General features: G+C 46.4%; 1 protein-coding gene across 1 annotated transcript in view; it reads left to right on the forward strand.

Moving 5' to 3' along the window:
- The window catches only part of GTF2F2 (general transcription factor IIF subunit 2), a 128,767-nt gene that overhangs the window by 19,299 nt on the left and 96,091 nt on the right, over positions 1-13,377 (forward strand). Inside the window, exon 4 of the mRNA XM_077344027.1 lies at positions 1,687-1,831. Coding sequence (XP_077200142.1) covers positions 1,687-1,831 — 145 coding nt within the window. The remainder of the gene's footprint in view (positions 1-1,686; positions 1,832-13,377) is intronic.

Consider the following 13,377-nt stretch of genomic DNA (forward strand, 5'->3'; position numbering starts at 1 on the left):
TCGTTTGGAAGGCCATAGGCAGGGTAGGGCATGCAGTGGGCGGAGGGGAAGGTTTTTCCCCAAAGTCCTGGGCCGTGGGGCAAGGCTCCTGCCCAGCAGCCATCCGGCAAGGATGGCTGTTTGGACGTAGTGTGGAGTTAGCGGCGGGCTGTTGAGACGGGCCAAGTGTCCAACAGGGAGGCGTGCTTTTCGCTCCTCCCAATTGGACACTTGGCCCTGGAGTGGCACTCGGAGGAGCGAATCAGGAGCCGCTTTTATCCCGGACAGAGCCCGCCCTAACTCCTCCCCACCTGCCCTTACTGCTTTATTTAGTCCGCGGCGCCCGCGGCGCCACGGGCGGTTTAAAGATGATTCTTGTATGAAGCTGTTGTTACTGGTTGCTGAAACTACTGTGACTATAGTGTTGTTTTAAGTTGTTGAACTGTAGTTATTCCTACATTCTATGTAAACTGCCGTGAGGGCGGTGAATAAATATAATTACAAAATAAATTAATTGGCTCTCAGCCAGGTATGAGTATTGCATCTACCTCCTTTCCCCCCTCTAGTAGTGGAGGTTGGGGAGGGGGTTTTACCGGGGTTTATGACTTGTAATGCACCACGATCTGGCTCAGGAGTGGCAGGAAATAAATCTATCCTACTACTACTACTACTACTACTACTACTACTACTACTACTACTACTACTACTACTACTACTACTACTACTACTACTACTACTACTACTACTAAGCGTGAGAATCAAGATAAAGTGGAAATACACATGGGAGATTATATGTAAACAGAAAAAAAATCTCCTGGGAATAAATCTTGCATGTAACAGAAGCATTTATGTATTCCAAGTAGATGTCAACATTCAGCATGATATTCAGAGCCTTTAATAATAATGATACCAGAATTCTAGGTAGTATCTAGTTTGCTGTTAGACTTCCAGTTTGGTGTAGTGGTTAGGAGTGCAGACTTCTAATCTGGCATGCTGGGTTCAATTCTGCACTCTCCCACATGCAGCCAGCTGTGTGACCTTGGGTTCGCCATGGCACTGATAAAACTGTTCTGACTGAGCAGTGATATCAGGGTTCTCTCAGTCTCACCCACCTCACAGGATGTCTGTTGTGGGGAGAGGATAGGGAAGGCGATTGTAAGCCGCTTTGAGCCTCCTTCAGGTAGAGAAAAGTGGCATATAGCCATTTAAATAATCCATTTTACTTCCCCTTGCTTCTAAGTGGGAAGAAGCAAAACAGATTGGTCTGAACAGCCAAGTTTGTTCCCAGATCCCAAACCGAGCCAGACTTTTCTAATTCATGCCCATCCCAACTTCAGACACGCAAACACTCCTCTGTGGTCCCAAGCAGAGGCCGTTCTTATCCTTACTGCATGTGTAAAAAAGGCATGGTTGGATCCCCAAGTCATCTCTTGTATCCCTAAGTCAGTTCTTCCGTTTGATTTCTCCCAGTTTTACTGAAGCCTATTAAACATCCTAATATGGTGTTTCTTGTAGGGAAGAGACCCTCAGGTACTGCATTAACTGTAGTAGGGGTTAACAGTTGCAGGAGGAGCTGGTGAAAATGCCCCCTCCCTTGTTTTACTGGTGGAAAATGCCACAAGATATTATTTTTCCTTCCTAAATTGTTGCAAATAGTAGGCAATTTTTCTTTTTGTAATAATATGTCATGGCATTTGTGCTTCTCAGGTCTCTTTTACTTTGAATGAAGATCTTGCAAACATTGAAGATATTGGTGGGAAGCCGACTTCTGTTAGTGCACCCAGAGAACATCCATTTCTTTTGCAAAATGTTGGAGGACAAACACTAACTGTGTTTACAGAGAGCCCCACAGGTAAGTGAGACTGAAAAGTATTGAGAGCAAAGTCTGTTGAACTAAGAGCCATCTAAGGTAGAAGGAGACCTCCAAGCTCTCTCAGATGGACTGTGTTCACTGTGGTTGATTTCCCCCCCCGATCTTGAAAAAAGCTCTCCAGCCTCCGGGGAAGGCGATCCGCGGCTCGCGGAGCCACGGATCACCTTCCCCGGGGCCGGGAGAGCTTTTTTCCTTCCCCCCGATCTTCAAAACAGTCCCCAGGCCCCGGGGAAGGCGCTGGGCATTTCAGTGAGCCGGCCAGCAGCCTCCCCGGGGTCTGGGGAGCCGTTGTCGGGTAGAAGGCGGGGGCCAGAGAGCATACCTTTGCTCTTGGCGGCCAGCAGAGCAATGGCCGCTGGATCGAAGGTAAGCTCTGGTGGGCTTTATGCCGGGGGGTAGGAAAACAGCCAATCAGCAGCCGTGCTGTGTGCGGCTGCTGATTGGCAGTTTGGGGCTGGACTGACAAGCAGAGGGCCCAATCGGGAGGCGCTTCACGCCTCCCGATTGGGCCCTCTGCTTGTCAGTCCAGGGGAAGGGGCCTATCGGCATCCTTTCTCATCCTGGACAGGGCCTGCCCTCGGGGCCCTTACTGTTTTATTTCTTCCGCTCCGCCAGGAGTGGTTAAAGATGGTTTTGATCAACAATAATATAACAGGAACAACAACTTAGATAGAAACCCCCAGAGAGACTGGTGTAGGCTATGGAGGAGATGTCTGAGGGGGGCACTTGTTGATGTCATTGGATTGGTCGGTTTCAGGCAAATGCCTGGTGGAGGAGGTCCCTTTTGCAGGCCCTGCAGAATTGTGAGAATTCAGGCAGGGCTTTGATCTCTTCAGGGAGCTTCTTCCACTAGGTGGGAGTCAGGACAGAAAAAGCTCTGGCCTTTGTTAAGGACCGACATAGATATCAGGCTAGATATCAGGAAAAAAAATTTCACAGTCAGAGTAGTTCAGCAGTGGAATAGGCTGCCTAAGGAGGTGGTGAGCTCCCCTTCACTGGCAGTCTTCAAGCAAAGGTTGGATACACACTTTTCTTGGATGCTTTAGGATGCTCTGGGCTGATTCTGCATTGAGCAGGGGGTTGGACTACATGGCCTGTGTGGCCCCTTCCAACTCTATGATTCTATGATTCTATGACATGCTTCTTTGGGGCCAGGGATCACAAGCCAGTTGGCGATGGCAGAGCATATTACTCTTTTGGGGATATGTGGTATGCCCGTTGCTGGAAAAATAATCTTTAGACCCGTCACGCATTTAGCGTTTCTGGGCAAGATGGTGGAATGGGCTGTCGTAAACCAACTAACAGCATTCCTGGAAGAAGCTTTGGTCCTGGACCCATCCCATTAAGGTTTCTGGCCTGGCCATGGGGTAGAGACAGCACTAGTAGCCCTGATGGACGACCTTCGTTGCCAGTTAGACTGAGGTGGGTCAGCGCTGCTGATACTGCTAGACTTTTCAGCAGTGTTTGACACAGTCGACCATGAGCTATTAGCACACCGCCTCATCGATGCTGGAATACGAGGAACAGCCCTTCAATGGCTGATCTCCTTCCTCCAGGGTCATGGATAGAAGGTCGCAATACGAGAGAAAACATCAAACTGCCAACTACTCACTTGTGGAGTACCACAAGGGGCGGTCCTCTGTCCTATCCTATTTAACATTTTCATACGCCCTCTTGCACAACTGGTATTAAGGTTTGGGCTGGGCAGTCATCCGTACGCAGATGACACCCAGCTCTTCCTCCTGATGGATGGCTGCCCTGACTCTCCCCGAGAAACATTAGCCAGCTGTCTGGAAACAATGACGAGATGGCTCAAGCAGAATCGCCTGAAGCTCAGTCCTTCAAAGATGGAAATCCTGTGGCTGGGTAAGAAGGGCCCATGTGAGGAAGCGCGCCTGCCCACCCTGGATGGCATAGAGTTCACTACAGCTCACTGCGCCAGGAACCTGGGTGTGATCCTGGACGCTTCCCTCACAATGGGACCCCAGGTCACGAAGGTAACATGGCTGGCATTCTTCCATCTCTGCCAAGCCAAGCTAATAGTGCCGTACTTGGCCCTGGGAACAATTAGCCATGGTGATCCACGTGATGGTCACCTCCAGGCTGGATTTCTGTAACTTGCTCTATGCAGGGCTGCCCTTAACCTTGACCCGGAAACTACAGCTGGTCCAAAACGCAGCAGCCAGGATTCTCACAGCGACACCATGGAGATCCCATATCCGGCCCATCCTTCATCAATTGCAGTGGTTGCCAGTTGAATTCCGGATCAGGTTAAAGGTTCTGGTAATGACCGTCAAGGCCATACGAGGTCAGGGCCTAGCGTACCTGAGAGACCGCCTCCCTGCCTGCGTCCCCAAAAGAGCTTTACGCTCCACCACCACCAACCAGCTAATTATCCCTGGTCCAAAAGAAGTTTGCCTGGCCTCGACCGGGGCCAGAGCCTTCTCTGTCCTGGCCCCCACCTGGTGGAACGAGCTCCCAGAGGAGATCAGGGACCTAACGGAACTAAAACAGTTCCGCAGGGCCTGCAAAAGGGAGCTCTTCCATCAGGCATTTGGCTGAGGCTAGGCCAACCAACCAACCAACATCTACAGGGTCCTCCCCCCCCCCCGAAACCCACTAAGACTCCTGGATCTGTTTGAATTACTATTGTTTATATTACACTGTTACCCGATTATATCAGTTAATAATATGAATGTTATAGTTATAAAATGTATGGTTCCATGTATAGCTTCAGTTATATGTAAACCACCCTGAGCCTTCGGGGAGGGCGGTATAGAAATTGGATGGATGGATGGATGGATGGATGGAAGGAAGGAAGGAAGGAAGGAAGGAAGGAAGGAAGGAAGGAAGGAAGGAACGAACGAACGAACGAACGAACGAACGAACGAACGAACGAACGAACGAATGAATGCTGGTCCCAGAGGCTGATCCAGAATTCAATTGGGAGTCAGCTGAATTGTTAAAGTATATGCTGGATGTGGGATCACCATGGTGTATTGGTGAGAATCTTGGCTGTGGTGTTCTGAACCAATTGTCATTTGCAGATCAAAGATAAGGGTCGGCCTGCGTAGAGCAAGTTGCAGAAGTCCAGTCTAGAGATAGGTCATTGTGTCTAGGTGTCTTGGTGCCAAGTAGGACGCTTGGCTTGGTAAAGGTGGTAGGAGGTCTGCTGTGCTACTCTCGTGACCTGCGTCTCCATGGAGAAGGCGGGGTCAAGGATCACACCCAGGTTTCTGGCGGAGTGGGCTATTGCTAGACACACTCTGTCCAGGTTGGGTAAGCACCCTTCCTCGCTTGGTCTGTTCCTACCCAGCCACAGGATCTCTGTCTTTGAAGGGTTGAGCTTTAGATGACTTCTGGATGTTTAGCCCAACATGCTTCTGAATTAATTTCTTTTTTTAAATATGAATTTCAATTATTTTCTGATAAGTATAGAATACAGAAAGAAAGACAGACAATAAACTAATTTTACAAGGTTTTAAAAAATTCATCCCAGTGTCCTTGGGATTCTTCAGCTGGTCTTTGATTAAGCATGTTTGTTAACCTAGCCATTGCAGTAAGTTCTCTGAGTTTGTCGTGCCATGCATCCATCTGCAGCTCATGTTGTTGTTTCCATCCGGAAGCTGTAAGAAATCTTGCTGCTATTCTTGCGTGGAAAAAAAATTCTGCTCTTCCTTTATGAAATATTTAGGAAAAACACTTAACAACATATATTTGGACTCATAGGAATTTAAATTTAAATAAGATTTGCAATTTATCATGTATTTTTATCCAATTCTTGTATAAAACAATGTTGAGTTCCGCCACATGTGGAAGAAAGATCCAACCATCTCTTGACATTTCCAACATTTACAATCAATTTGGTTAGACGTTTTACTTATAGCTTTAGGTGTTAAATAACATTTTAAAAACATTTTATACCAATTTTCTTGGAATGACTGACATTTATTTATTTATTTATTTAGATTTATATACCGCCCTCCCCGAAGGCTTATTGTTATACACTTCAAACAGCAGGCAAATGTTTCTGGGGGGAGATCTGCCCATCCATCCATTAGGAGATAGAGCTGGGTGTTATCTGCATACTGATGATATCCCGGTCTGTAACTCCGTACCAACTGAGCCAGAGGGCGCATATAGATGTTAAAGAGCATGGGGGAGATTATTGCCATCTGTGGCACCCTACATGGGAGTGTAAGGGGGGCCGACAATTTACCCCCTACTGCAACCCTCTGGGACCTGTTCTTAAGGAAGATGTTTAGCCGTTTCAAGGCGGTTCCTCCTATCCTTGTGTCGGTGAGACAGTGGAACAAGAACTCGTGATCAAGCACATCAAATATGGCCATAAGATCTAATAGCATGAGAATGTCCAACCCACCTCAATCGAGTTGGGGTCGGAGGTCATCCATCAGGGCAGCCAGCGGCATCTCCACCCATGGCCAGGATGGAAGCCAGACTGATATGGATCTAGCATTGAAACTTCTTCCAAGAATGGCAGGAGTTGGTCTGCAGTGCCCCTTTCAACTACCTTTCCCACGAACACAAGATGCGATACTGGGTGGTAGCTGGCGGGGTCCAGTGGATCCAGAGATGTTTTTTCAAGACATTCTGAACCACTGCTGCCTTGAGTCTCTGAGAGAACTCTTCCAAAGAAAGGTAGAGGTTGACTGTCTCCCTTAGAGAGTCACGTATCTATCGGTTGCCCAATATGAGCAGCCACGATGGACAGGGATCAAGGAGGCAAGTAGTCGCCATCACTGAACCCAGCAACATGTCCACTTTGGGTTAAAAGAATTGCCTGAAGAATTGTCCCCCCCCCCCCCCCCCGTGATGGCCACGGAGCTTCCAGTTCACATTCTAAATCAGCTATGGCCGTAAGTTTGCAGTTGAACGACAACATTTTATCCTGAAAAAAGCCTGCTAATGCTACATAGCCTAAGCCAATTCACTGTGATTTGGATACCCTTTCTTGAGGGTGGTAAGAGTCTTGAACAACCCTAAAAATTGGGCTGGGCGAGAACTAGTGGATGCGATTTCTGCAGTGAAGTACTCACCGTTGCTTTCACATGCCCTCCTAAGGGTGCGGTGAAATGTCCTTGCTGCCTAGTCGCGAGTCTTCTGTCACACTCGCTCTAGTCATTGCGTTCCCTGGGTTATCCAATATTGATCCATTTGAGAATAAGATTGATGATGCTCCAAGAAGTAGTTATATTGCCGCTTAGTTTTAAGTTGATCTCTCCAGAAGCCTGTGAACGATAATCGGTTTAAATAATTTAACACCACTTTGGCAGTTTTGATTCCAATTTTTTAAATTTTCCATTATTGGATCTGGCGTTGCATTAAAGTCTCCTGTTATCATTGCATATCCACAAACTTGTTCATTGTAGTTTTGGAAAAAGTAAAAAAAACACATTCCTTCGAATTATTTGGGGTATAAATGTTCACCAACGTCCATCTTTTCTTTTTGCCAATTTCAAGTTCAAAAGTAAATATCTTCCTTGAGAATCTTTAAATTTAAGTTGTGCTGTCAATTTGGGATCGGCATAAATAGCCACTTCCCCTTGCTTAAAAAGTGCCAAATTCTATAAAAAGTCTGATGGAATCTTGACATGTGATCTAATTCTTATAATAACAATTATATTACTTCTTTTGAGTTAATTTAAACCCATTGGTTCTGGTCTGACCCCCTGGGCAACAGAAAACAACTTCTCTCCATCTTCTGTATGACAGTCCAAGTATTTGAAGATGGTTATCATATCACTTCTTGGTTTTCTTCTTTCCAGGCTAAATAAACCAAGCTCCCTCAACCTTTCCTCATATGACTTGGTCTCCAGAGCCCTCACCATTTTCGTAGCTCTAGTCTGCACATGCTCCAGTTTCTCTACATCTTTCTTCAGTTGAAACTGAACACAGAACTACAAGTGAGGTCTTACCAGAGCAGAGTAAAGCGGTAACATCACCTTGCGAGATCTGGACAGCTCAAAATTCTGTTTGCCTTTTTAGCCACTGAGTCACATTGCTGACTCATTTTCATTGAGTGGCCTTTTAAGACCCCATAGATCCTTTTCACATATATTACTGGCAAGACAAGTCTGATGCATTTGATTTTTCTTAATCAAATGAACATTCCATTTATCACGTTTGAAATTCATTTTATTCCTTTTAGCTCGGTTTTCTAGCCTGTCACGATCTGGTGAGCAAGAGCCTTTTATAGCACAAAGCCCCTCCCAGCACAGGGTGGAGCTAGCAGTCAGCCTCAAGCAAAACTGCCAATTAATGCAAATCAGGTAATGTGATTAGCTGCAGTCTCCTTGCACCCAGGCAAGGAACAGACAAAAAACAACACTTGAAACAGCCCCCACACTCCTACAACCTATATAGCAGAGGTTCTCAACCGCCTTGCGGCTGAGACCCCAACTACAGCGGCAGGGGCAGCATGCGCAGGCACGAAGGGGCAGGCACAGAACAATTGGGACAGCATGGAAAAGTGGCCAGTGCCATAGCTCCACTGATGCCAGCTGCCGGCACCCTCCCCCCCGCTGCTGCCTGTCGTTGCCCGCCGCCCGCCACTGCCTGCTGCCACCTCCACCGCAGCAGCCACTAACCAGGTGACCCCACGGAAGGGGCCAGGCGACCCCACTTGGGGTCCCGACCCCAAGGTTGAGAGCCACTGCTATATACCCTCACATAGTGTCCTCACATAGTGTAAGAAAGAAAGCAACATTCACCAGTAGCTCTTGAGCTGGCACTTTTTCTTTCTCCCTGCCCAGCTGATTATTGCTTTAGGATGCTTAGGGCTGATCCTGCGTTGAGCAGGGTGTTGGACTAGATGGCCTGTATGGCCCCTTCCAACTCTATGATTCTATGATTCTATGATTTCTTGCTTCTAAATAGAATAGATGAGTCTTCCAGATGAAAGATTTCAATACTTCTGAGGCTATTCCAGAAAAGGCTCTCGTCTAAGACAGCTGGACCTCCTTCAGGGGTGAAACTTAGGTTCATCTTATTGTTCAGCAAGCTCACATTGGTCAAGGCAGTCCCTGAGATAAATTAGATCCTGACAGTTTAGACCTTGAAAAGTTAAAATGAGGGTCTTAGAATTGGGCTTGGCAACTGAAGTTGTGTCAAATTTGGTGCAATCTTTTAGTAGCAGTTCATGCAAGTGGCTGAGTTCTGTAGCTATTGAAGTGCCTGAACTGTTTTCAGGGACCATCCCAGGCAAAGAACCATACAGTGATCTAATCTGAGAGATTCTGCAGCCTGGAGGTTATAATTCCAGAGGGGTAGCTATATTTGTTTGCAGGAGTCCAAGGACATGTTGAAAACTGACAACGTTGATTCCAGCAGGAATTTCCATCTATCACAGCTCACTGACTCCAGAAAGCTGCTGCAGCCAGAAATTGTTATTCTCCATTCAGAAGGAAGAAGAGTTCATTTTTTTAATGCTGCTTATAAGCTCCTTTCCTGCCCTTTCCTCTCCCCACAACAAACGCCGTGTGAGGTAGGTGAGGCTGAGAAAGCCCTGATATTACTGCTCAGTCAGAACAGCTCTCTTGGCACAGTGACGAACCGAAGGTCACCCAGCTGGCTGCATGTGGAGGAGCGGGGAATCAAACCTGTCTTGGTAGATTAGAAGCCGCCGCTCCTAACCAATACAACATGCTGGCAGAAAGGATGTTTCTGCCTACCATTTCTTTTTGGGTCATTGGGAGGAGGAGGCATAAGGTGACAGGTTCTTGACCTCTCCATCCCCACCTTGTGTTAGTAGCCCTATGGGAATGCATCCCTTTAAAATGAGGAAGCTTCTGAAAAGGGTTTCTCCCCTCCCCCCTCCCCCATAAGTCTGCTGGTTTCATAGGTCAGGCAACAAGGTTTGGGCAAAATTTAAGGAGATACAGGTTTGAATCCCTTATTAGCCAGGGACAAGTCTTCCTGGTGCGCCAAAGATTTCTCTTTCATTCCAGCCCAGTTGAGGTGCTTCTGTTATTTGTCAGTGGACAGAGGAAAGTTATAAAATATGCAGGTTCATAGGAATCAGAATCATAGAATCATAAGGTTGGAAGGGGCCTCATGGATCATCTAGTCCAACACCCTGCACTATGCAGGACACATCCCAATTGCTCATCTACTGTAACCTGCCATCCCTTTGCCTTCACGGAATCAGCCTTTCAGGCAGATGGCTATCTAGCCTCTGTTTAAAAATTTCCAAAGATGGAGAATCCACCACCTCCCGAGGAAGTCTGTTCCACTGAGAAACCGCTCTGACTGTGAGGAACTTCTTCCGGATGTTTTGATGGAATTTCTTTTGAATTAATTTCATCCCATTCGTTCTGGTCTGTCCCTCCTCCATATGAATCATAGAATCACAGAATCATAGAGTTGGAAGGGCCCATACAGGCCATCTAGTCCAACCCCCTGCTCAACGCAGGATCAGCCCTAAGCATCCTAAAGCATCCAAGAAAAATGTGTATCCAACCTTTGCTTGAACACTGCCAGTGAGGGGGAGCTCACCACCTCCTTAGGCAGCCTATTCCACTGCTGAACTACTCTGAATGTGAAAATGTTTTTCCTGATATCTAGCCTATATCGTTGTACTTGAAGTTTAAACCCATTACTGCGTGTCCTCTCCTCTGCAGCCAACGGAAACAGCACCCTGCCCTCCTCCAAGTGACAATCTTTCAAATACTTAAAGAGCCTATCATGTCCCCTCTCAACCTCCTTTTCTCCAGGCTGAACATTCCCAAGTCCCTCAACCTATCTTCATAGGGCTTGGTCCCATTGCCCCAGATCATCTTCGTCGCTCTCCTTTGTACCCTTTCAATTTTATCTACGTCCTTCTTGAAGTGAGGCCTCCAGAACTGCACACAGTACTCCAGTACTCCATATGGCACCCTTTTAAATACTTGAAGATGGTTATCAAATCCCCTCTCCGTCGTCTCCTCTCTAGGCTAAACAGACCAAGCTCCCCCAACTCTTCTTCCTACGTCTTTGTCTCCAAACCCCTCACCATCTTTGTTGCCCTCCTCTGAACAAGTTCCAGTTTGTCAACGCTCCTCTTCAATTGGGGTACCCAAAACTGAACACAGTACTCCAAGTGAGGCCAAACCGTAAAATGGTATCATCACCTCCCGTGATCTGGACATGATCATTTGATACAGCCCAAAATCCCATTTGCCTTTTTAGCCACTGCTGACTCATGTTCAATGTATGGTCTACTAAGACTCCTAGATCGTTTTCGCACATGCTACTGCCAAGACAAGTCTCCCCCATCTTATAGTGGTGTATTTGGTTTTTCCTACCTGAATGCAGAACTTTACATTTGTCCCTATTGAACTTCATTTTATTCAGTTTAGCCGACTTCTCAAGCCTATCTAGATCATCCTGTATTCTGTTGCTGTCTTCAGTTGTGTGTACTACCCTTCCCAGTTTAATATCATCTGCAAATTTAATAAATATCCCCTCTAATCCCTCATCCAAATCATTTATAAATATGTTGAACAACACAGGCCCCAGGACAGATCCTTGGGGTACTCCACTTGTTACTCTTTTCCAAGAAGATGCTGAACCATTAATATGTACCCTCTAGGTACGATTTGTCAACCAGTTATTGATCCACCTGACAGAATTAGGATCCATACTGCATTTTACCAACTTGTGAACAAGAATATCATGTGGAACCTTATTGAAAGCTTTACAGAAATCCAGATAAACGATGTGCACGGCATTCCCCTGATCCAGCAAGATAGTCACTTTCTCAAAAAAAGAGATAAGGTTGGTCTCACATGACTTGTTCTTCTGATACACATGCTGAGTCTTAGAAATCACAGCTCTCAGTTCCAGCTGCTCAAGGACCGAGTGTTTGATTATTTGTTCAAAAACTTTGCCAGCTACAGATGTCAAGCTGACGGGTCGATAATTGCCCGGATCCTCCTTTTTCACTTTCTTGAAGATGGGGACAACTTTTGCCTGCCTCCAATTGTCTGTTTTCCAAGAAGTGTAAAAAAAAAAAGGCATTCACCTTTTTTATCGCTACATCACACTGCCTGCTCATGTTTAGTTTACAATCCACAAGTACCCCAAGGTCTCGTTCACACACAGTGAACCTCCTTTACTCCAGGCTGAACATTCCCAAGTCCCTCAACCTATCTTCATAGGGCTTGGTCCCTTGGCCCCAGATCATCTTCGTCGCTCTCCTCTGTACCCTTTCAATTTTATCAACGTCCTTCTTGAAGTGAGGCCTCCAGAACTGCACACAGTACTCCAGGTGTGGTCTGACCAGTGCCGTATACAATGGGACTATGACATCTTGTGATTTTGATGTGATGCCCCTGTTGATACAGCACAAAATGGCATTTGCCTTTTTTACCGCTGCATCACACTGCCTGCTCATGTTTAGTTTACAATCCACAAGTACCCCAAGGTCTCGTTCACACACAGTGCTACCTAGAAGCGTATCCCCCATCCAGTAGGCATGCTTTTCATTTTTCTGACCCAGATGCAGAACTTTACACTTATCTTTATTAATTTGCATCTTGTTCTCATTTGCCCATTTTTCCATTGTGTTCAGATCTCGTTGAACTCTGTCTCTATCTTCCGGAGTATTTGCCAGTCCTCCCAATTTGGTGTCATCTGCAAACTTGATGTGTAGTCCCTCCACCCCCTCATCTAGATCATTAATAAATATCTTAAAAAGTACCAGGCCGAGCACCGAGCCCTGAGGTACACCGCTACTCACCTCTCTCCAGTCTGATGAAACACCATTGACAACAACTCTTTTGAGTGCGGTTCTCTAACCAATTCCCTATCCACCTAACTATCTGAAAATCCGGATTCCAGTCCTTCAACTTATCCATCAGAACATCATGGGGAACCTTGTCAAAAGCTTTACTAAAATCCAAGTAAATGACATCAACCGAATTTCCCCGATCCAGCAAGCCTGTTACTTGGTCAAAAAAGGAAACTAGGTTGGTCTGGCAGGACCTGTTGGAGACAAATCCATGCTGACTTCCTTGGATCACCAAATTGTCCTCCAGATGTTTGCAGATCGCTCCCTTTAATATCTGCTCCATTATCTTCCCCACAACAGAGGTCAGACTCACTGGTCTGTAGTTTCCTGGGTCATCCTTCCTCCCTTTTTTGAAGATCGGAATAACGTTTGCTCTTTTCCAGTCCTCTGGGACATCTCCAGTCCTTAAAGAGGTTCCGAAGATGATGGACAAGGGCTGTGCAAGTTCTCTGGAAAGTTCTTTGAGCACTCTTGGGTGCATTACATCCGGACCAGGGGATTTCAACTCATCCAGTGCAGCTAAATGCCTCTCGACAACCTCTCTATCCATGTTAACCTGCCACCCAGACACTGTCCTTTGGCTATGGCCATCTCTAGATGTGCCTAAACACTTTGATCTGTGGGAAAAAACAGATGTAAAATAGGCACTAAGCCTTTCTGCTTTCTCTGCATCTTCCGTTAGAGTTTGTCCATCTGCACCCAACAGTGGGCCTATTGCCTCCTTTACTTTACGTTT

The sequence above is a fragment of the Paroedura picta genome, chromosome 6 (assembly GCF_049243985.1).
Source record: "Paroedura picta isolate Pp20150507F chromosome 6, Ppicta_v3.0, whole genome shotgun sequence".
Taxonomy (NCBI): Eukaryota; Metazoa; Chordata; class Lepidosauria; order Squamata; family Gekkonidae; genus Paroedura; species Paroedura picta.